The following is a 23,740-nucleotide window of genomic DNA, read 5'->3' as shown; positions in this document are numbered from 1 at the left end:
TCCTGACTGCCAGGGAATTTGGGGTAGGTCAGCGATGGGTGTGGGCTGCTGGTCAGTGAGGTGTCGAAGAAAGCGTGCGCTTACAGATACGAGGGAAGTGAAGAGATGCAGGGTGTGTTTCCACGTTTCTTGGGAAGCCCGCGGCAAGAGTTACCGAGTGCTCCTCCCCCCGCCCCGCAGCTCCTAAGGCAGCCCCTCGAGTTCTCGAAAACGTATTGCAACCACCAGCCTGGGCGCAGAGCTGCACCAAGGACAAACACTCCAGCGTTGTTAACAATTTTTTTCCTACACGTTGGGCGATCTCCCAATGAACCCCACTGACTCCCAGATTAGATTTTCACTCCCTACGTTCTTTGAAAGAAAGTACCCCAGATGCGTCAGTTAGACATGCTTGTGTTTTAGGCATCCGTGTGGCTGGGCGCTGGCCGTGTGCAGGCGCCAGAGCACACGTCTGTGTGAACACTCGCGCACGCGCACCTTTGGGATTATGGTCCTTTCCTTGCCTCGCCTTGGGGCATCTGTGCATGTGCAGCATGAACACACATACTTGTAACTTCAAGAGTTTTGCCAATATGCAAAACATGGCCTCAGAGAATCGTGTGGCCTCGGAGAATCTTTCGCAGGGATCTAGGTAGAGTCGCCTGAGTGTGCAACTGTACACTAACTGTGCAAGTTTCCAGTTTATAGATGCACCCTCCTGCCTGGCACTGTACACTTCTACTGGAAGCGCACGCGCTAGCTCTACATTCCTGCTGGCCGTGTTTTTGCCAACAAAGATGAACGTGTGCATTTGCACACATGAGCATGACTGTGCTTGGACATTACAAGCACACGTACATTTATGTCTGAAACTTACATAAGATTTGTGTAAAGTATGATTTTGTGCTGCCTCAATTCTATGCCCTGTAAGATAAACTACACAGATCCTGGCTAGCCCCTTACCTCCTGTTGGCAATCAAGTCACTTCACACTAACCCGCCTCCAAAGCAGAGCCAGGAGACGGGACTCTATAACTGACTAGCTCATTCAGTTTTTCTCTACAATCACCTTTTATTTCCTAAATCCCGCTTCACCACACACCCGGGTATCGCTCCCAAGAGATTCTTGGTTGAGCCTGAAGTCTGGGGGGTGGGGTGGCAGTTGGGATTTAGGCGGCAGGCCAGGTTGGTGGAGAAGTGGTGCTGCCAGGAGGCAGGATGGATGCCCTTCAGTAACTGGGTCTGTGGCATGAGGCACCCAGCGGACAGAGAATGGGCCTGTGGTTTTTAAGAACCTCACTGATGCCTAATGTAGCTCGGAGTGGGAAAGTTTTTGAAAGGGGGGAGAGGGAAAAGGAAGTGATGAAAGAATTTGCTTAGTGCCTACTATGTTCCAGGCATTTTACAGCCGTGATCTCTTTCACTCATCACATCCAAGTGGAGAGGGCTTTCCTGTCCCTCACTTAAAGATCAGAAACAGGCTTAGGGAAGTTAAGTCACTTGCCTAAGGTTACACTGCAAGTGAATGGCAGAACTAGGATCCGAACCCATGCCTTTCCTAGTTCCTACAGCCATGCTCGCACCCACTCTTCCAGGCTGGAGAGAGACAGGGAAGAGCGAGGAGCTGCATGCTGGACCATTAATTGGGCCCTAGCTCACTTGAAGGGAGGATAAGCTGGCTGGCCCCACTCCCCAGGAGCCACAGCTCCCACCGGTTCTTGCCTCTCTGGCTCAGCCGGGTCCGCGGGAGTCCTGCGCGGCAGTCCGCAGCCCGCGGCGCGGAGCCTGGGCCGAAGGCAGAACTCGGCGGGAAGCGGCCCAAGGCTCTCCCAGCTCTGCTCCAAGGCCTGCCTTCCCAGGCCTCCCCAGCCGGTGCCCGAGGGGCGGCTCCGGGCCGAAGGGAGACCAGAGTGAGACCTCCTCAAGCATCCTCTGGCGGCTGCGCCTTCATAGGATGGAGACGGCGGGGAAAGAGGGTTTAAATTTCCTTCCCGAAGCAATCGCAGGAAACTGTTTGTAGCTTAAAACTCTAAACCCCGCGCTCTCCCTCCTCCCTCCCGCCCCCGCCCTCCAGCCTCGCCCACAAGCTCCCACCATCTCGTCGCTCCTCTCCTCCTCTAGCTGCTCCCCTCCCTCTCGGGTCTCCCGCCTTCCCGGAGCACGCGCTGCCAGGGCCCGGGGTGCCGGGCGGCCAATGGCGCGGCAGCAGGACGTGATGTCAGGCGCGGCTGTAGAAAAGGCGCGGACGCTTGGCTGGCGCGGACTGCAGAGCCGGGGCTGGGCTCGGCGCGCTCTTGGAGAGCATTGCGCGCGGCTGGGCCCGCGGCCGGCGGCTCCTCCTCCCACTCTGCTCCTCCTCCTTTTTTCTCCTCCTCCACCTCCTCCTCCTCCACCTCCTCCACCTCCTCCTCCTCCTCCTCCTCCTCCTCCTCCTCCTCCTCCTCCTCCACCTCCTCCTCCTCCTCCTCCTCCATCCTCCTCCTCCTCTTCCTCCTCCTCCTCTTCTTCAATTCTCCCGGTGTCTCTGCTCCGCTCGCCGGCTTCCGAGAAACCCCTACTTCAGTAGCCGACCCAGCGCCTAGGCGGGTTGCCTTGGGCTGGGGGCACATCCCGGGGAGGGGAGCGGTCCAGGCAGCTGGGCGGCCGCGGGCACCTAGTCGCTCCCGGGTGAGCCCCGACCGCAGCCGTCGCAGCCTCGGGCAGAGTTTGCGCTCCTGCTTTGCGCCGGGGGCGCCGAAGACGGGCGGGCGATGCCCGCGGCGTGAAAGCGCCCGCGGCGGGCGCTGACCTCTGCCCTGGTCTCTCGCCCCCTCCCGCACCCACCCCCCCACCCGCCCCGTGCCCTTGTGACCCTGGCTTTGGCGCCGCCGACCAGGCGCCCCGCGATGTAGCTGCCCCCGCTCCTCGGCGGGAGGCGTCCTGGCCCGCGGGCGCCCGGGGCCCGGAGCCCGGCCTGGGGGCACAGCCGAGCTCGGGCGGGGCCGGGGCCGCGGTGGCTATGCACCGGGCCCGTTAGCGCGGGGAGCGCCAGGCAGCTGAGGCGGGGGGCAAGCCCTCCCGCGGAGGAGCCGCGCCCCCGGCCCCGCCGGTCCCGCCGCGATGCTGTTCCACAGTCTGTCGGGCCCCGAGGTGCACGGGGTCATCGACGAGATGGACCGCAGGGCCAAGAGCGAGGCTCCCGCCATCAGCTCCGCCATCGACCGCGGCGACACGGAGACGGTAGGCGCACAGCTGCGGGGTCGGGGCCAAAAGCTGGGACGGGACCGGCTCGGTCTGCTCCTCTGCTCTCCTAAGTTTGGGGGCAATTTGGGGAGCGTCCTTCGTGCCGCACGGGACTGGACGCTGGGGCTCCGCGGACAGGATGCAAGGCCCGTAGCTCCCGGCTCAGGGGAAACCCGGCTGCTGGCGGAGGAGGGAAACAAGGTTGAAACCGAAATTTCAGACACTGAGGGTGGAAGAGAGCATTTCTCCCGAAGTGGGAGCGAAGTCCTACCCGCGGCCCGATGGCTCTCTTCTCACTTCAACGGGCTTTTTGGTCGCCAGCCCTGCGCTCTCCTCCACCACTCGGCTCTGGCTGCTGGCGGCGCCGCCTGCGGCGCGGGGAAGGCGAACAAACCGGCAGCACTGGGGCTCCAGCCGACTTGGGCCTCTCCCCGCCTCCTGGCAATCGGGGTTCCCGTCCCAGCGCAGTTTCAGGGGTCGAAGTCTTCTAGGCTAGGGCTTTTCGTTGTTCGCATCTTGGGCCTCCTGGCTGGCCCGACTTGGCTCGGTTAGGGCCGGGAGTTCAGGCTCTGGCCTGGCTCTTGTGGAAGGAGAGTCCGTTCGGATCTCCACACCTGGCTCCACCAGCCCAGCCCCAAATAGCCAGTTCCTTGCCTCAGACCTCCCTGGGGGCCCGATGAGCAGACGCTGCCCAAGCCAGGCCCAGAAGTGACCTTTAGAGGCCAAGGAGGTGGGGAGCACGAGCGAAGCTTCTCTGCTTGGAAAGCAAGAGCAGCAGCCCCAGTGCTTCTGCTTCTGAGCTCTTCTTCCCCAGTTAAACCCTCTCAGCCTGTCAGTTTGGTTAGGAGAGGATTTGGATTGGGCCTATCCTGCGCTCAGAGACTTTGAGGGTGCCCATGCACCCCACTCACCATCTCCCAGGACCCAAGAGGGCCCCAGACAATGTGGCAGAGGTGGTGGAGGGGCAGAGGTTGCCCCGCGATTTGCCCTGGCCTGAACCTTCGGCTTAAGGATCCAGAGATCACTGGGATTAGGGGCCAGGAGCTCCACCGAGTCTCTGGAGAGGAGTCTGTGTGGAGGGTGACTTTTAATGGTCATCTTACCCCTTTTCCTGGGACCCAGCAGAGTGGCTCCTTTAAGAAACAGTTTGGGGGAAGCTTTTGGAGGGCTTGGCTGAAGTAGCCACTGCTGCCCCCAGTCCCCAAACACAGCATGAGCCTTTCTGGGAAAAGAGCAGAGGGGACAGGAAGGGGGAGAAGTAAGGAGGAAGATCTATCCAGGCCAGCAGCCGGTCCTGGGCCTGTGGCCGGCTTGGGCTGCATGGGCGGGCCTGGGTCCTGAGGCCCCTGGATACGGGCCTTTTGGGGTGCAGGAAGAGCACCGCACACCCTGGCAGGCACCCCACCCCCACCCCCGCGTTTAGGGCTAGCTGGAGCCTCGGAGGGAGCTGCAGGTGCCCGGTTCCCCGTGGCGTGGCGGCGGGGTCGCAGGCTGACGCAGGCGCTGCGGACTCGCGCCTCCCTCCCTCCGCAGACCATGCCGTCCATCAGCAGTGACCGCGCTGCGCTCTGCGCCGGCTGCGGGGGCAAGATCTCCGACCGCTACTACCTGCTGGCGGTGGACAAACAGTGGCACATGCGCTGCCTCAAGTGCTGCGAGTGCAAGCTCAACCTGGAGTCGGAGCTCACCTGTTTCAGCAAGGATGGAAGCATCTACTGCAAGGAAGACTACTACAGGTAGCCCCCACCTCGGGACCCACTGCCCTGGGCACCCAGGACCCCTCATCTCAGATGCAATCTTCTCCGGTTGCCTTCCCTCCAGTCCCAAGGGAGGGTTCCCTACCTAGGTCCTCCCTTCTCCAAGCCAGTACAAATTGGATGACATCCTTTTTAAACAGCAATTTGAGGGAAATCTTGGAAAGATCTGCGAAGTGTAGGGACCCAGAGAAAAGCAGAAAGTGTCCTCTTCTTAGCTTAGACCAAAAATAAGCTCGAGTTGGGGGTCCTTGCACCCTTCTCCCTTTGAAATTTCTTGGGTCAACTAGAGGGAACAGAAACAGGCACCCCCCTCCGCCCAAACCCAGGCAGTCTAGGCTGGTGTGGAACAAAGTTGGAGGGAGAGCTGGGGGATTGGATTGGGTGCATTTCCGGGTCTTTCCTGGAGATGGGAGTGAAAACTGGCCAGGACTGAAGAACGGGAATCACTAACAGACTCCGGGTTCCTTGGTTCTCCTCTCTGGGTTTAGGGTTAGGTCTGCTTATTCTCTCTCCCTCTTTCTTTCTTTCTTCCTCTCCCTTTCTCTCTGTCTGTCTGTCTGTCTGTCTCTCTTTCTCTCTCTCTCCCTCTCTATGTTTCTTACAAATTACAAACGTCTGTAGGATGCCCAGGCACTGCTGTGGAGGTTGAGGAAGGGGTAACTGGGAAGTTCCCCTTACTGCCGAGCAAAGGCTTTCCTAGGGCTTGCTCAGACTCTGGGTAAAGTCTTTGTAGGCATGAAAATGGTTAAGGGAAACTATATTTCAGGGTAGGACCAGACCTGGGCCGAAATCTAGTTCCCTCTTCCCCCCATCCTCCAAGTTAAGACCTGGTTGCCAGTCTTGAGGAGTGGAGTTCCGCCAGTGGCAGCAATGGTACTTGGAGGAGGGATATGGGGGGGTACCCAACCGTGTGTCCCCACAGTCCCTCCCTCGATGGTCCCTACAGGCGGTTCTCTGTGCAGCGCTGCGCCCGCTGCCACCTAGGCATCTCGGCCTCGGAGATGGTGATGCGAGCTCGGGACTTGGTTTATCACCTCAACTGCTTCACGTGCACTACGTGTAACAAGATGCTGACCACGGGAGACCACTTCGGCATGAAGGACAGCCTGGTCTACTGCCGCTTGCACTTCGAGGCGCTGCTGCAGGGCGAGTACACCGCGCACTTCAACCACGCGGATGTGGCAGCCGCAGCGGCGGCAGCTGCCGCGGCCAAGAGCGCGGGGTTGGGTGCAGCCGGGGCCAACCCTCTGGGTCTTCCCTACTACAATGGCGTGGGCACGGTGCAGAAGGGGCGGCCGAGGAAGCGCAAGAGCCCCGGGCCCGGGGCGGACCTGGCGGCCTACAACGCTGGTGAGTGCGAGGCGCCCCGAGCGCCCCGACGGGTTGAGGGAAAGTGCACTGCGTCAGTGGCCAAGAGCCGAGTGAATTTCAGTGTCTTATACATGTATACTTATAGCACTCTGGGTACTCCAGCCTTTAGCTTCCCCAGGCCCACCGGACGACCTGGCAGAAGGGACATTAGCTCCCTGGTCTCCAGCCCTTGCGCTCTCGGCTGGAGCGGGAGGAGAGGGTGCATTAATGGTCCTGATGCTCTGGGTGCAGGACCATGTCGCTGAGAAATTTTTTAGAAACAGCTTTTTGGTTTGGGCCTTTTACCCACTTTGCTGTGCAGAAAGTGCAAGGATAGAGAAAACAAGGCAGAGCCGACACCAAACAGGCTCTAGGTTGGCGTGGCTGAGGGAGAGGATCTGGGGCGATGGATGAGCGAAGCAGAGTGGCTGGGGTCCCAAGAGAAAGCACTGGCTGTGGCCTCGGGCACCGAGCTTGGCCTGGCCTGCAGCCAGGGTCATGCGAAGTGTCCTGAGTGCGGCAGGCTCGGGAAACTTGGGCCCAGGAGCCTTTGAGAAAAAGTGGGTCGTAGTGTCCCACCCAATCCTCCTGCTCTGCCAGGTCTCGGTTTCCCCCGGGGGCTCTTACTCTGAGTTCCGGGTGACAGTGGGGCGCTGGGATGAGATCCGCGACCCTCCAAAGTCGGCGCCCCGGGTTGGGACCCAGTAGGCCTGGCCTTGAGCCGGCGGGGTAGGGTGGAGGACTTGTTTCGCATTTCCGGCATCTTTGAACCCTGGGTTGTTCCGGGAGAGGTTCTGCCCCCTCCCGCGTCCCTCCGCGCTCAGGACAGCTGCGGGGGTTCTGAGGCCCAGCAAATTGAACCATTAACATCTGCCCGAAGTCTGCACGGCCGGGAAAGGTTTATGACTCCCTGGGCTTCTGAACTTGATAGAGTTTATTTGCAATTACTTTCTTTATTTCGTCTGCGACAGGATTGGATTCGGAGACTTTGTTTTCTTTCTCCTTTTCCCCTTAGTCCAATGCACAAGTGGAAACAAAACAAAACAAAAACCCTGAACTGTGCGGAGAGGGCTGTGGTGGGGAAGAAGTCAGGATTATTTTGATTTTTAAAAATCTGAGCTGGCTCGGGGCGGGGAGGGGGGCGGGGGGTGGGATGGGAGGCGGGTGGGGATCCCCTGTTCGCTCCAACGAAGTTGCTTGTTGGGTGATCGTGGGGCATGTGTGTCTTGGTGTGCGGAGCTGGGAGGAAAATACAGCCCCCAGTCTGGTAAATGGTGAGGGGGCTGCGGCCAGGTCTGCGAGGCGGATTTAATATTTGTTGAAGGCTCTACCAGAGATGCGGCTCTGCAAAACTTCCATCCCTCGTCACCCACCACCCTGAATAGACCACACGGAGTCCAGATCAGGTCCCCCAAAACAAAGCCGGTCTATTTATCAAGTGGGGTCGGCCTCCAGTAGGAACAGCAGGCGGGCTGGGCCACAGGGCGCGTGGTGGTTGGGAGCGGGATTGTGTTTTCCCGGGCAGAGAGGTTCGCAACCGGGTTTGCAACTGAAAGGTAGGAGGTACCGAGGGGTATTTGTGCTTTTTGCTGCTCCGCCGCCCTGCCTGGCGAGGCCGCGCCGCACCGAGCAAGATGTGGCTGGAGGCTGAGTTTCAGAGGAGCTGGCACCTCTACGAGACTTCCCCACGCATGCCATCTCGTCATTTTCTCTTTGGTCCCTCTCTTCCTTTTTTTTTCCTTTCGGCTCTCTAGGCGCCACTTTCTCTCTCTGCGTGCGTCTCCCGTTTCTCTGTTCCTGTCTCTTTCTCTCCCGACGCTCACGTCTCTGGCCTTGGCCCGGGCTTAACCGCGCACTGCGTGCCGCCGGTGGCTTTGCGGCTCGCTTACTCGGGGCTCCCGGGACTAGGTTGGGAAAAGGGGGAGCCTCCTTCGCCGCTCCAGCCCGGCCAGGCCTCCCCCGGTCTGGCTGCTGTCCCCCTCCCTCCCCTCCCGGCGCTGGCAGGAGAGAAATGGCCGCAGTGTTGGCCGCGGGGCCTCTGGGACTGGAAAGAGGGCCCCGTGGAGGGTGAGATTTCGGAGGTGTGTCCGGGCAAGTGTGTGTGTGCGTGTGTCCGTGATTCTGACTGTGAGGACTCGAGCTTGTTTGTGTGTGTCCCGCACCCAGGGGCCCAGCCACACGGACCCCCTGCAAAGCCCATCGCTGTGGGGGACAGTCCGGTGGAGGAGCGGCGGCATCTAACTACAGCGCGGTGAGCTCGGGCAGTGTGGCGAGGGGGCGCCGTCGGTGCGCCCGGCGCTTCGCTCAGGGAAGGGCAGTCAGAGCGGCGGGGCCGCAGGGTCGGAAAGTCCTTCCGGGGCGATGGCCGCGGCGGTCCTTCTCTGGCTGCCCCTCTGGTCCGAGAGCGCAGCCCAGGTCCCAGAGGCGGAACTGAAACCTACCCCACCCCAGAGCGTGGCTGCCCGCCGGCCGGGGTCGCGAACAAGGCTGCCGGAGCCCGTGAGGGGCCCGGGCCGCACGCTTTGCGCCCGGGTTTGCGCGCCGCGGCCACGGGAGTCCCGCGCGGACCGGCCGGATGCCCGGGCCTCCCCCAGCCCCAGCTTTCTGTGTGTGTGTGTGTGTGTGTGCCTGGCGGCGTAATTACTGATTTGATTCCAATCCATTATTTAGACAATTGAACCTACAATCTAGTCTTTAGTAAAATGAGGCGAAGTCAGATTTGATTACAGGTTCAGTCCCAGCGACAAGAGCTCGAAACCCGATGGGTTAATAACAGATCACGAGTAAATTATTCATGATTTTACGAGCTCTTTAGCTCCATTGAATCGGCCTAATTGAGAGGAAAAAAAAAAAAGGAGAGAGAAAGCTTGATCCTCCACCTTCCCTCATCCCCTTGCTCCTCCCTGGACCCAATCCTGGGGAACCGCGATCCTTCTGGGGAGCTGGGGGCGAGAGTGCGGGGCCTGGGGCACCGACCAAATCTGGGCTCAACAGCCTCTTTGCCCCCAGCGCATACCCCTGCCCCAGCCGCTGGCCGGCCTCGGCCTCCCTGCCTTGGGCCGACTCCTTTTCTGCCCTCCTCTCCTTTTCTCCCTTTCCCCTTTTCACCACTCCCCAGCCTGTAACAGCTTCGAAAAAGCCACCCCGCAGGGACCCAGTCTCCCTGAGACCTGGGATTCAGTTCCTTGGCCTGGACCCTCCACCACACAACATCCCTGCTATTTCTGGGCCTTGCTGTCCCCTCAGGCTCTCTCTGTGTCTCTCCTGGTTTCTTTCTGTCTTTGTAGCTGTCTCTCTCTGGTTCTCTCCATATCCACTGCTTTCTTTTCCTCTGCTCTTCTCTCTTTTTTCCTGGCTCTGTCCATTTTCCCTCCCTACCATCTCTCCTTTTCTCTCCATTCTCTCTGTCTTTCTACATCTGTCCCTTTCTTTCCTTTCTCTGCCCTTTCTTTCTCCCTCCCCCAACCACCTCCCCCCATCTAGGCCTCACTCAGGGCACGTCCCTTGGGTTCGTGGGGCGCCAGGGTCCCCATGGAGCTCATTAACAGCAGCAAGGCCCAGGCAGGGGCTGGGCGGAGGAATGGGCCCAGAGATCCCCTGTGGGGAGGCCTGCCCCCCCCTCCCGTGGAGCTGGGGACTAGGGGCAAGAAGAGGGTTGCTCCCCACAGTGGGGGCAGGGCAGTTTCCATGGATCCCACTTGGAGTCATTCTGTGATCCCCTTTAAATTGCTGGATCCTTGTTGTTCACCCTGAGCACTCTCAGTGGGAGTAGCCTGGCTGGAGGACTTGGGTGCCTGGGTGCCTATGGGAGGAGCCCTTAGGAGGTGTAGCCACTTGCTGACAACTCCTAGGTTAGGGACAAGACCAACATCTTGTGAAATTTTTCTGCAAGGGACCACTCCTCACTTGGACAGGGGAGGAGTAGGTCACCAGGAGAGCAGGAGTACTTCTGAGGTAGTATTGCCAGATAAAATGCAGGACTCGCAGTTAAATCTGAATTTTGGGTAAACGACAAGTAAATTTTTTTAGTGTAAGTGTATCCCATACAACATTTGAATTTTAAATAAACAATGAATAATTTTTTAGTATGAGTGTATACCATGCAATATTTGAATTTTAGGCAAACAACAAAGCAGTTTTCAGTATAGGTATGTCCCATGCAGTATTTGAGACATCATACTAAAAAATTTTTTATTGTTTATCTGAAATTCAAATTTAACTGGACAATCTGTATTTTTATTTGCTAAATCTGCAGCTCTATTATGGGCATGTGATGAGACAGGAGATATATTCCCAGTTGCCCACTTTAGGGGGAATGAATTAATCTCTTATGAGGCATTCCCCAAAGTAAGACCTTATGTGTGGAATGGCTCAGGATGTATTGAGGGGATCTTGGAGAGGGGTCCTGCGTGTCCCCATCAGCCACCAGGTTGCTAAGCAACTTTCTGAGGCCCAAGTTTTCCATACCTGTCCCCCACTCCAGTGCCTTCCAGGCATTGGCAGGCCCAGCTGGGCCCCTTCTGGATGGGGACGGGCTCCCCAAAGAGTCATGCTTCATCTTTGCCTGCCTTTATGGTGTAGGGGAAAGAAACAGCAAGGAGGCAAGCACTGCAGTGTTGAATCTAGGCTCAGCCATAACCAATGGTGTGGCTTTATTTTCCTTAGCATTAGTTTCCTCATCTCTAAAATGGGGTGAATAGCAGTAGCCACCCCTTGGAGCAGTAGTGAAGCCCCCCTCCCCCCATGTATGTAGAGCCAAAGGCATACCCTGGGTGTGGCATACATGTTAATATTTTCCTCCAGCTTCCTTCCCTTTTGGTTAGAACTCTGCCACTCCATGAGATTTCCAAAGATAGCTTAACCTCCCTGCCTCATTCACCTCATTTGTCAAACTGGGAAACAACTGCCTCATAGGGCAGTGGTGAGGATTAAGCTACAAAATACAATTTCCAACCTTCGACCCAGTGCCTGTGGCCCAGGGCTAAGGGATCGTGCAGTACCTTTGGTTGTAGGAACTGATGAGGGAGAACTGAAAGTGAGTGGAGAGTATGGAAAGTGAGTTGAAGCCTGTGACTTCCAGGTGCCTGCCCCAGACACGGTGTGGGGGGAAGGGGCAGGGGAGACTGGAGACTGCATTCCTCCTTAGGGAGTGCAGGGAGAAATGGGGAGATCATGGGCCTGCGTCTGCAGTCAAGTGACTTCCCTTTCGGAGCCTCAGTTTCAATATCTGTAAAAAGGGGGAAATAATGCTTGGCTCAAAGGGTTGTTTTGAGGATGAAAATGTGCATGTAAAGCCCTTTAGCACATCTTGTGGAGTTGAATGTCATTGACAAGTTGTAGCTGTTGTTATTATTACTATTATTATTGTAACATGATGGCTCAGAATGGTTTTTGGATTCTCCTAGAGCTGGGTTTGAATCCAGCATTTCCTAGCTGAATGACCCTGGGTAGATGGCTCTCTCAACCTCAAACTCCCCTATAAATCTATAAAATGGGATAATACCTCCACCTCACCGGGGTGCAGCACCCACCGTGTGGTTCTGAGGCTAGAAACATTTGGCGAAGCGTGGGGTGGGTGTGGACTTGGCAGTGTTGTGGGGGTCCGGGCCAGGAGGTTCACCTGCTGCCTCTGCGTTCCTTCCCCAGCCCTGAGCTGCAACGAGAACGATGCGGAGCACCTGGACCGCGACCAGCCGTACCCGAGCAGCCAGAAGACGAAGCGCATGCGCACCTCCTTCAAGCACCACCAGCTTCGGACCATGAAGTCTTACTTTGCCATTAACCACAACCCGGACGCCAAGGACTTGAAGCAGCTCGCGCAAAAGACGGGCCTCACCAAGCGGGTCCTCCAGGTCAGCCAGGCCGGGGCTAGGGGTGGGGGCATCTGCGGCGTCAGGACCTGGGGTGGAATCCCACAGTGGCCGTGGGCCTTGGAAGGACCTTCTGCTCTACGTCCGCCTATCTCTTTATCTTTCTCTGTTCTCTTTCTCCATCTCTTCAGTCTATCTCTAGCTGTATTTCAATCTTTTTTTTTTCCCATTCTAACTTTGTCTTCTCTCCTTCAAGTTTTGTCCCTCAGTGTTTCTGTTTTGTGTCTGTGTGTCCCTCTGTCCTCTTTGTCTACACAGTCTCTTTTCTTGCTTGTAAGCAATTCTTAGTTGCTATTTATTACCCAAGTGACACTCAAATATGCTCATGTTGTAAAAGGTTCAAGCATTTCAGTTAAACCAGAGCTTCCCCCCACATCCCCACTGGCAACCTTGGCCCCTTAAACCAGGATGCCCGTCCAAGGCACCTGCTGTTAGCCATTTGCTCCTTCTGCTTCTTGTTCCTCACTTGCTCTCTCTAGTTTCTCTCTCTCTCTCTCTCTCTCTCTCTCTCTCTTTTTTGTCTCTCTCTAGATTTACCTTCTGTTTCTTTGTTGCTTCTCAGACTCTCCCAGAAGCAAGGTTTGTAAGGGAGAGGGATTAGGGCAGATCCCCTGGGTGGAAGTAGATGGGTGCCTCTGAAAACAAGCAGCATTGCACTTGTATGTGAGGGTGCTTTCTTGATAGAGAGGATCCAGAGCTTTCACCAGATACCCTAAGGGTCTGTCCACCACCCCCAAAATGTTAAGAACCCCATTTGGGGATACAGGTATCCCAGCTGCCTGTATGACCCAAACTTGTGGCAGAGCCTTGGGTCACCACTTTTTAAATCTTCAGCTCCTCCTCTTACTTGTTTCATGGTCCTGGGCAAGTCACCTAACTCCTCTGAGCCTCAGTTTCCTTGTATGTGAAATGGGCACAAGAAATTACACTGAAGGCTTATTGGAGGAGCAATTGAGATAATGTAAGTGCCCATCACAGTAGCTGACAACCGCTCAGTGGATGGTAGCTAGGATAACATTAACTAGAATAATCAATTAACTGATATTAACTAGTATAAACAATTATTCTGGTGGCTGGACTTCAGTTTCCACATCTGTACAATGATAAGGTGGGAGAATATCTCCCTTTATAGTTAGTTTAACCAATTTATTCCTCAGAACGTGTGACGGTAGGGATAACAATGCACATTTTTGGGTAAGAAAATTGAGAGATGAAGTGAGTTGACTATGGTCCCACAGCAGGAGGAGTGGTGCTGGAATCTGAGGGCAGGCCAGTCCGACCGACCCCCTAGCCCTAAGTCTTTGAGGACTGAGGGCCCGGGGGTGGGTGGCGACACCGAGTGGGTGAGGGTGATGGTGACGACACCGAAGGCTGTGAAGCCACCCTAAGCTTTCTTGCGAGTCTGTTAGAACTTTTAAGAAAGCATTTTGGAGGTGACATTGGTGGCGGGATGGGACTGTGACGCGGGCGAGGGTCCGCAGATCACCGGGAAGCCTGGAGTCCAGGCGCCCAGGCCCCCGGCTGCCAGCCAGGCGCACCGCGACGGGTCTGGCGCAGCTTGGTCTCGCGCGGTCTCAGTGACGTAGCGGAGGGAGCTGAGGACCCGCCAATGAGATGCCGATGCGCCTCTCTGGGCCCGCCCCCCGCCCTGGAGCTCCCCGCAGGCCCCGCCCCTCCTGTTTGGGATCCGTTTTGCCCAAGGTCCCTCTGACTAGGGCTCTAGAAGAGGCGGCCCCTTGGGGTCTCAGATCCCGCTGGTCCGTTTGCCTTCGACTTTTCCTTTTGGGGATTAGGTCGGGCGACTCTTCTTGGCGCCCCCTCTGTTCCTCAGCCCTGGGCGAATTTGGACGCAGGATCTGTGGTTGCTGCCTTTTCTCTGGTTAGTAGTCCTTCCTCTCTCTAGATGCCCTTATGGTGAGTTGGTGGGGGAAAAGGGACCCGTGAAAAAAGCCCTAAGAGCAGGCAGGGGCAGGAACAGGGACTTGAAGTCAGGCAGAGCTGGGTTCCGTTCTGCCCGTCTACTCACTGGCAGTGTGTCTTGCACAAATTAGTTACCCTCTCTGAGCCATAGCTTTCTCATCTGTAAAATGGGCACCATTAGGGCACATACCTCGCCAATTATCCAGATTAAGTGAAATAAAGAGTAAATGTCCATGGTTGGGTCTGAATCTGGAGTGGGGAGCTGATCTCTGCTGGCCTTGGTAAGGCAGGAAGCTTGATTTAGGAACACATTGGATTTCCAGCATAGTTATCTCTCATTCTTTCATCTGACCAAATAGCTATTGGCACCAGGCCCTGGGGACACAGAGGTGAATGAACCACAGTCCTGGCCCTGAAGAAGTTCACCTATTAGGTGTCGAGACAGACCCACAACCAGTTTCCCCATAGTGTGATCAGTCGGGAGGGAGTTTCTGTGGGAGACCAGGGGAGAGACCAATTACCTACCCTGTATGTGAGGAAGGGTTCATCTGTGTGACCTGGGTCTAGACTTGCTCTTCCTCCCCTAGACTCCTGAGCCAGGGCTGTTCACACCTGCATGCCCTCTCCACCATGGGGACTCAGAAAAGCCAGGGCATGGGACTAGTTGAGAGAGAGAATCACTGATAGAAGCACTAATCAATAAATGTTTGAGTGCTCTACTATGTGTCTACTATGTGTTGAAAGACTCATGAAGTACACTTGCTCATTGAGTCCTCACTATCAGGCATCATGCTCCCTTCTCCTCCACTGTACAGATGAGAGAACATTGAGGCCCAAATGATTTCCACTTGCCCCAAGTCACACTTTGCTGGTAGGTAGCAGAGCTGGATCCACATCCAGGCGCGTCTGATCAGTGGGCATTGCCCTTTCTCCTCTAAGCCAACCCAGCAGTGACAGCCTCTGAGTGTGAGTATCGTTTATGGCCTGTACGTTGTTGGGGTGAGGGCAGTCGTATCCACAGGACACATCAGACCCCTGTTCTCCCTCCTCCCAGACCTCCCAATCTCCTGCACAAATGCTTAGTATTCCCTAACAGCACAGCAGCTCATGACTATGCAGCAGTTTGCAAAGCCTTGTCTTTCCGGCCACTCGTCTTCCTTACCTTAATATTTTCCCGCCCATTTTACAGATGAGAAGCTTAAGAACTAGTGAGGTGAAGTGATTTACTTGAGGACACAGGAGCCAGGCATTGACAGGGTGGGGCTCTCTCCCAGGTGTTCTGACTACTGATGGGCCAACTGGGGGAGATGGGATGGGGGCAGTTTGGGGCGAGGCAGCTGGTGGTGTGGCTTTGGAAGGTAACATATAGATTAAAGTCCTTTCTGACATAACAACAATGTGATTTGGGCACTTTAACTTCTCCTCTCAGAGCCCAGTTCCTTGTCTTTGAAGTGGAGATAATAATAGCTTGTACCTTGAGGATTCCTGAGGATTGAGACAATGAATGGGAAGGCTCCAGCATGGTGCCTGCTGGTACAAAGTAGACAAAGTAGGTGCCCATGAAATGGCTTCTCATCACTGGCTACACAAACTTAATTGTGCTAGGCCTTGGGTGCCCCCTGCAGGTTGTGGTCCACCGCGACCCTGTGGAGAGAGTCTGCAGGGCAGGGCATGTTGAGGTTGAGGCTGTGTTCCCAGAAGTGGATGATGTAGGGCGTGTGTGTGTGTGTGTGTGTGTGTGTGTGTGTGTGTGTCTGTCTGTCTGTCTGTGTGTGTCTGTGTGTGTCTGTGTGTGTGTGTGTAGGGATTCTAGGCTGTTACTGAATCTGTAATGCATAAGCATCAACATGGCAGGCCCGGGATGCAGTATCCCTGCTGGAATTTGGAGCTGATACGAGGCCCAGACTCGGCCCTCCCACTTACTCTCTGAATGGTTATGAGGGAGTGACTTAACCTCTCTAAGCTTCAGCTATAAAATGAGGATGGTAACCATGCTTCACTAGGTGGTTGCAAGGCGTAAATAAGATGACATAAAGCGTAATTTATAAAGTATATGTGAGGGACTCAAAAATATTAATTTCATACACATTTACCTAGTAAGGTTCAGTCTACCATCCCCTTTTGCACACATTTAAAAATTTTAATTATCTTCATTTTGCAGATGAGGAAACTGAGGTTCAGAGAGGCTAAAACCCTTAGCACTGAGTCTCACAGCTAATAAGTGATGGGAGGGGTCAAGCCCAGATTGGTTTGATTCCACAGCTCTTTCCAATACGGCACAGTGTAGGGACTGTGATTCTCAGCACCACCCCCCCCTTGGATGTAGCTGCCGAATGCAGCAGGACAGATGGGGGACAAGGGGAGGAGTGAGTCATAGATGCCATGTCTTGGTAGGAAAGCAGGAATTCTGTTGTAAAGCCCTAGGGGTGTAAAAAGTGCTCAGAATTGTCACCAGCAGCAGCAGCATGACAATCACAGTACTCACTTGTCACCAGCGGGCAAGGTGACCGGGAGACAGAATGGCTCCTCGGACCGAAGTCCATTAAGACATTAAGCTTTACCAGTTCTTGGAGAGCATTGCTCAGCACATCCATGCGCCTCTGCATTGCCTCTCTTCCTTCCTGGGGAAGGATTAGGAAGGCAGAATATTAAGGTGCCCTAGGCTGGGGAAGGGGCTGGTGAGCTGATGGATTTGGATGGGTGAACGTCTCCTTAGGGGTTCCCAGTGTGACTTTGAAGGAAAATACATTTTAACAACCAGCAGTTTAAAAGCATTCTTCAGATGACCAGTTAGTCATCATTAACCTATGTGAGAACTCAAGAACTGAGGACACTAGCTTTCCTCCATTCGCTCACTTCAACAAATACACTGACCTGCTGTGTTCTGGGCGGGGCATGAGGTACTGAGGATTCAGTGATGACCCTGGCAATGAACAGGCGCGGCTGGAATGTACAGTCCACAGGGGAGACAATGTCCAGCAAGGTACTGTATAAATAATTAAAATGGTGATAAGATTGACCTCTATATTTTTCTGTATATTTGAAATATCTCATAGTAAAGATATCTTTAAATGATTCCAGGGCCAAATAAGTTTGGGAAATGCCAAAGATTGACTGCATCCTTCTCTTAGAGATCAGAGCACACTGGCATTAATACAGGCATTGAGAAATCTTGAAGAGATTCAACTTTGTCTAGTCCAACATTTCCCAAGTGTATTTGGCCACAGAACCCTTATTTAACTCTTGACAAAAATAAAATAGAAGAAGTGCTAGGGTGGAAAAATATAGGGGTGCAACGAGAGCATAAACACGGGGACCTGACCTGGGGAGGGAGATGGTCAGGAGTGGCTTCCCTGAGGAGGTGAGGTTTAAACTAGGACTTCAGTTCATTGAGCCTCAGCTTCCCCACCTGTAAAATGGGGAGAGTGAGCATTGTTCTGCATGTCATTTGCACAGGGCTGTACAGAGTGTTTGATCTAGTCACAGATGGTTGAAGTTGGATGGAATTTCATAGGTGATTTGGCCCAAATCTCTCCGTTTAGAAGAGAGGAAACTGAAGCCCAGAGAGGTGGAGTGACTTGTTCAAGGCCCCAGAACAATGTAGTTGTAGCCCTGGAACTGGACCTAAGGGGTCCTGATATCCAGTCCACTGCTCATTATTTTTTATTCTTTAAAGAAAACTTTCTTTAAAGTTTATAAAATAATAGAACCACCATACAGGCAGGTTAGAAAACTAGGGGCAAAAGTTACCCATATGAAGACACAGGAAACCAGTAATCCAGGTGTGCAGTTTGGAAGTTAAGTAGTGGGTAGGGACGTGGGCCCAGCTTGCTGGGATGCACATCTCATCTCTGCGTCTTTGGCTGGGCTCTGGGCCTCAGTCTCCTCACCTGATGATAATATATCAGTGCTGACCTTGTAAGGCACTAACAGGGGTTCATATGTGTAAAATCCTTAGAACTTTGCTTAGACGTTGCCTTCTGAGTGAATATTCGTCATTATTATTTGCTTTATGAAGTTGCAATACCAGAGGATGTCATTTTGTTATCCTTTTTTTTCTCACATAACATTCGTCACAAGACATTTCCTCTGCGACTGCGTGGAGTGGCTGTGTGGTGACTTCCACTTGTCCCATCTGGTCAGATGCTTTGGATGCAGCCATTGGTTTTGATGTCATAAAAAGAAACCGCCAGTGGACACTTTTGGTCTTGAAGCGTTGGTATTTTGGCTGGTTTCCTTAGTGGCCCTGGAGGGGATCTGTGGGGCAGAGTGGGTTTCCCACTGACCCTCCTGGTCTCCTTGATGAAAGAATCCTGGGGAAGGGGATTTGCGAGGCAAAGCTCAGCCTTCAGGGCCAGGGGGTGTCTGAGGAGGAGCCATGTAACCATGTGGGCTTCCTCCTCCACCCAGGACCTACTGGGGATCCCCTGGGCACCTGACTGAGGCACTCCCTGGAGATGAAGAGAGAGGGCTGTCAGTTCAAGAAGACGGGTGGGTAGAGCAGATCATCTTCCTTGTTGCAGCTGCCAGAGAATCGCAGCCTGTCAGCACTCCAAGAGGCCATAGAGATCATATGGTGTGGTCCAACTCCCTTGTTGTACAGGTGGGGAAACTGAGGCAGACCCAGAGGTAAGGGACTAGCAGGGGTCACTTGATTGGTCAGTGGCAGAACCAGAGCTGGAAGCTACAGCCTGTGCTCTTTCCACTACATCATAGTTGCTTCTGAGTTTATTCACTCATTCATTCATTCATTCATTCACTGACTCACTCCGGATCATGTGGTAGGGAAAGCATGGACTTTTTATGGCAGATAATCCTGGATCTTAATCTCAGTTTGGCCTCTGTGTGACCTTGGGCAAGTGACTTTGCCTCTCCAAGCCTCTCTGGTTTTAAATCTGTAAAGTGGGGATAATGATAGTACCTCCCTACTTGGCCTATCATGGAGATAACCTGTGACCGTGCATGTTAGAGGATGGCTGGGTGCCCGGCATGAAGAGGTCTGTAAATGTTATCTGTTAGTATTACTATTAACTCAATGCATGTGACTGATTCTTAATCTTTGCCAGTCCCTCTGCCATATCCCCAGGGATATAAAGATGACTTAGACAAGGTCCCTGTCCCAACAACCTCTTGGGAGGGGATTTGTTTTGAAATACCCAGGAGAATTCTGGTGAAGCCTGGCTTAAGGTGAGAAACAAACTCCACACAAACCCCCGCAGCAGCTGGCTTTTAGTTGAGTTGTTGACTTTTATCCACCAGATTCCCAGCGCCTCAGATTCGGTAAAGCAGAGAAGGCAGTTGTGGAAGATGGTGTCATTGTTTACAAACCTCTGTTAGGGGCAACGCCAGAGAAATAGCAAACAGCCAGCAATTAACTGTTCCCGCCCTTCCCAAGGGCTTGGAGCCCCGGACCGATGGGCGATGCACTGCCCCCGGGGCTTCCCGCTCCTGCTACCACTTGGAGAGTCAGGCCCACGGGGACGCTCACAGGGCCACACATGCTCAGGACAGGACGGTGGCAAGAGAGTCACAGCTCCAGGCTTCCTCATCCCCAATCTGCAGTGTTACTTTGGGGAAGTCGCCTCTTCTCTCTGAGGGTGTCTGGGGGCTTTCTCCATCATTTTCTCCATCGGTCATTCTCTGGGCAGACGGACACAGAGTCCCACCTCTGTAGATTTCTGTAGGCCAGGCAGGGAAGGAGCCCCCATCACAAGAAGTGCCTATCGAGGCTGGTCTTAGAAGCGCTGTACTTATTTGCAAGCCCCCAGAAGAGGTGATGGGCTTGCTTTGGGCAAAGGCCAGGGAAAATGTGCTTTCTTCCTGGAAAGATCCAGCGGGAGAGAGCTTTGTTTCCCGACTTCACAGGGTCTGCATCTCCCTCCTTACTCCAGGATTCTAAAGGCTGTGCTTTTAAATTGAGCCCAAGTTGTATCGGGCCACCAAAAAGAGGGTTTGAGGCCACAGGCCCCTGGAGCTGGGGTGGTCCCCAGGGGAGGGTGGGGCCGAGGGCTGGCCCTTCTGATCCCTGTCTGAGACACTGGGAAGACAGGAGATGCAGGTGCACCTGGAAGGACGCAGCTGGACACCCTAGAATCTGTTCAGTTCTCCAAGGCCCTCTGTTTTACCGGGAGGCTTCCGGCGAGTGTTTTCTTCACGCGAAGGGAAGGGAAGGGGCCCTGCCCTTTGGGCTTTTTTCTCTGGGAGATACAACCTCCCACCCCATCCCCCAACCCTCCTCCCCCCAGATTTTCTTGGCTTCTCCCAAAGTACTTTGAGGACCTTGGGGTACAGCGGGATCTCTCTGTGCACTTCGATGGGTGGGCATACTGGCTGGGAGGTGCTGTGTAGATAAGTATCGATGCTTCGTGTGTACAGGCTTGTGTGCAGTGGTGTGGGTGCGAATGTGTGCATGTGTCGGTGCTCAAGGGAAAATGAAAGCAAACCCTTATTCTCTCTCTTGGGCATTCTTTTCACGCAGAGCTCAGTAACTGGGCCCCCCACCCCACCTCCCTCGTAAAGGATACTGGGACATGGCAGGTCGGGAGAGGGAATCTTTCATCGGGCAGCTCTTCCCATTCTGTCCACTCCGCCCTGAGACCTGAAACCCAGTGGTCCAGGATGCTGGCGGCTTCTCCAGCAGATAGCGGCAGGGATTAGGAGCTGCGTCTTTTTCTTCCTCATAGTAACTCTTTATTGACTGCTTCCTGTGTGTTCTTTACATCGTTCTGGTATTTCCCAGACTTGCCATGAAAAACTTGAAAAATGGTACCCACAAGAATTTGTGGGATCTCTTGCCCGCTTAAAGGCGACTGCCAAAAAAACAAACCTCTCAACCATGGTGAAAAATGATCGAGATTTGGTTTGTGTGAATCTCCCAGAACAGAATAGAAATGCTATGTGAGCCACATATGTAATTTTACATTGAAAACTTTCCAGTAGCCACATTAAAAAAGCAAAAAGAAACCTGTAAAATTAATTTTAAGGATATATCCTGTTTGGCCCAATATGTCCAATATATTGTCATTTCAGCGTGTAATCAAAATAAAAATTACCATCGAGATATTCTACTTCCTTCAGATCTGATGTGGTTCTCACCTATAGACCAGCCGTCTTGGGGCTACTAGCCACATGTCAAGTGCTGGGTGGCCACATGTGGCTAGTGGCTACAATATTTGAGAAACTTCTAACAGAAGGGGAAACCCAGTAACAGGCAATTCGAGGAAAGGACATTTTTATTGTATTAACAATAAAAATACAAAACAAAATATTGCCAGCCCAACTTTTTAATACACAGCTCCCCCACCCCCCATTCCGTCAGAACACCGATTGGCATCTCTGAGTTAAGCAGTCCGGAGGCATGCTCTGCCCTTCTTCTCCTCGTCCTGCCCGCCTTCCTCTGACCAGCCTTTCCCTCTCCCCGACGCAGGTCTGGTTTCAGAACGCCCGGGCCAAGTTCAGGCGCAACCTTTTACGGCAGGAAAACACTGGCGTGGACAAGTCGACGGAGGCGGCGCTGCAGACGGGGACGCCGTCGGGACCGGCCTCAGAGCTGTCCAACGCCTCGCTCAGCCCCTCCAGCACGCCCACCACCCTCACAGACTTGACTAGCCCCACCCTGCCGACTGTGACGTCCGTCTTAACTTCTGTGCCTGGCAACCTGGAGGGCCGCGAGCCTCACAGCCCCTCGCAAACGACTCTTACCAACCTTTTCTAATGATTCTTGGCCCCCCGCCCCCGCCCCACAATTTCTTTAAAAAAGAAATTATCTTTAGTTGAATTCCAAGTGTATTTTAAAATAGAGGCTTTGAGCAACTAACTAACCACATTTTAGGATCTCGCCTGGAAAATGAGGAAGAAAATAACTACGCCCCTTGCAGACACAGCGGTGTGGACTGGAATTACTTGGAAGATCTATCTGCAACACAACATTTGTGTCACTGTACAGTTTTGTGGACTGAGCGAGGAAAAACAACAAATAATTTAAGTTGGCTAGAGCTTCTGTATTTTCAAAGACTGCCACGTGCCTTAGGAATACTGTTTTATCTCCATACTTTGGATGACTTGTTCATTTTTCTCTCCCTCTTTTTCTCTCTGTATATTTATGACCAGAGCAAAAATGTAAAAAAAAAAAAAAAAAAGTTTGTTACTTTGAATAGTCCTAAAAAAGAAAAAAAAAAGGAAAAAAATCAAACCCCCTCCAACAGTCGCTTTGTTGTTTTAGAATTTTAAGGTGGAAGTCTGTTCAAATATCAGAATTTGTAAAATCTAACCAGTAATAAAACCACTTACTGAAACTAGCTGGTGCCACTGCTGTTTAGAGGTGTGCCAAATTCACAGGACTTAAGAGTCTTACTGAAGCCCAGGGATCAATTCCAAGGTCTTCCCCTATTTATAATATTTATTTATAATAATGTGTAATATTTGCGGGGACCCTCTTTTGTGCCAGACTTCGGGCTGCTTGTTGGGATCCAGAGATGAAGTAGACACAGTCCCAGCCCTTAAGGAATTTAGAGTGGAGGCAGAGACAGACAAGAGATCATCTTAGCACGTGTGCTATGTGCTAAGTGGGGAGCATGTAAGCAAAATACCATTCATTCATGCATGTGTTCTTTCAAATATTAAATAAGCACGCCCTGCTGGATCCTTTGACAAAGCTCAAAGGTCATTACACCTGCCTCTTCTGCTCTTCTCTGGGCTGGAAGGGTATGTCAGGCAATGAGGGAGGCCTTTCCCCATGAGGAGTGAACGCTGTCACCAAAGGGCAGCATAAGCTCGAGTTTTCCTAATATAAGACACAAAATTTCAAAATCTTCCAAGAGGGCAAAACCAAATGAATTTGGTTCCTTTACTAAAGCTTCAGGTAACCTCAGAAACCCAGAGAAAAGATGCATCCAGAGAGGATGGAGGTTGAGAGCCAGGCAGAATGAGGTTGGAATCTCTACTGTTGAGCAGTGTGAGCTGAAGGAAGTCATTTCACCTCTCCAGGCCCCAGTTTCCTCAGCTGGAAGGTGACAGTCATGACCTTTATATGACAGTTGTAATGAGGGTGAAGTGAGGTGTGTTGAGGGGCCCAGCGGAGGGCCTGGCATGTAGGAGCTCAATATATTTTATGGAATGACAAGTGACAGGTCAGGACCTTGCAGGTGGAGAGCAGGAATGTGTGTATCCAGGCACTGCCTGTCATTGCTGGATGCATCAAGCAGGTGTGACGTCTGTCCACTGAGCATCTTATGCCCCTTGTTTCTTGCCCTGAGCCCTACTGCAGAGTACTCTGTTACCAGCTTGATCGAATGCCAGCCGTCGTCTAGCAAAATGCCCCACAGTGCCCACCAATTTGAAAACCCAGAGGGAAGATCATAGCTGCTTTGAGGAGAACACAGCCAGGCAAGGTTGGGCAGGGCAGCAGTCCAGCCCAGGACTGTGGTCCCTCTCCCTTCCTCCTCCTGCCATCATGATTGGGACCATGTGGGGAAAGGGAGTAGGGCAGGAATGGGTTGAAAGTATGTAAAGCCTGAAGCGACTCACTTTCTGAAATGTTAAACACACACACACACACACACACACACACAAAGCACTATTGTTTCTATTGCAATTTAATGCCTGGCAAATAGTAGGAGCTCAATAAATTTTTTGTAAACTTTTA

General features: G+C 53.5%; 1 protein-coding gene across 1 annotated transcript; it reads left to right on the top strand.

Annotated features, from left to right (window-relative positions):
* Nucleotides 1–2,486: 2,486 nt before the first annotated feature.
* LHX2 (LIM homeobox 2) lies at nucleotides 2,487–22,394 on the top strand. The gene is made up of 5 exons (XM_032635576.1): nucleotides 2,487–3,197; nucleotides 4,734–4,936; nucleotides 5,904–6,307; nucleotides 11,954–12,159; nucleotides 21,524–22,394. Exons 1-5 carry the CDS (start codon nucleotides 3,078–3,080, stop codon nucleotides 21,809–21,811), a joined length of 1,221 nt encoding a protein of 406 aa, XP_032491467.1. The 5' UTR covers nucleotides 2,487–3,077; the 3' UTR covers nucleotides 21,812–22,394.
* The last annotated feature ends 1,346 nt before the right edge of the window (nucleotides 22,395–23,740 follow it).

This window comes from Phocoena sinus, chromosome 6 (assembly GCF_008692025.1).
Source record: "Phocoena sinus isolate mPhoSin1 chromosome 6, mPhoSin1.pri, whole genome shotgun sequence".
NCBI classification, from domain to species: domain Eukaryota; kingdom Metazoa; phylum Chordata; class Mammalia; order Artiodactyla; family Phocoenidae; genus Phocoena; species Phocoena sinus.
This window is presented reverse-complemented; position numbering and strand designations above follow the sequence as displayed.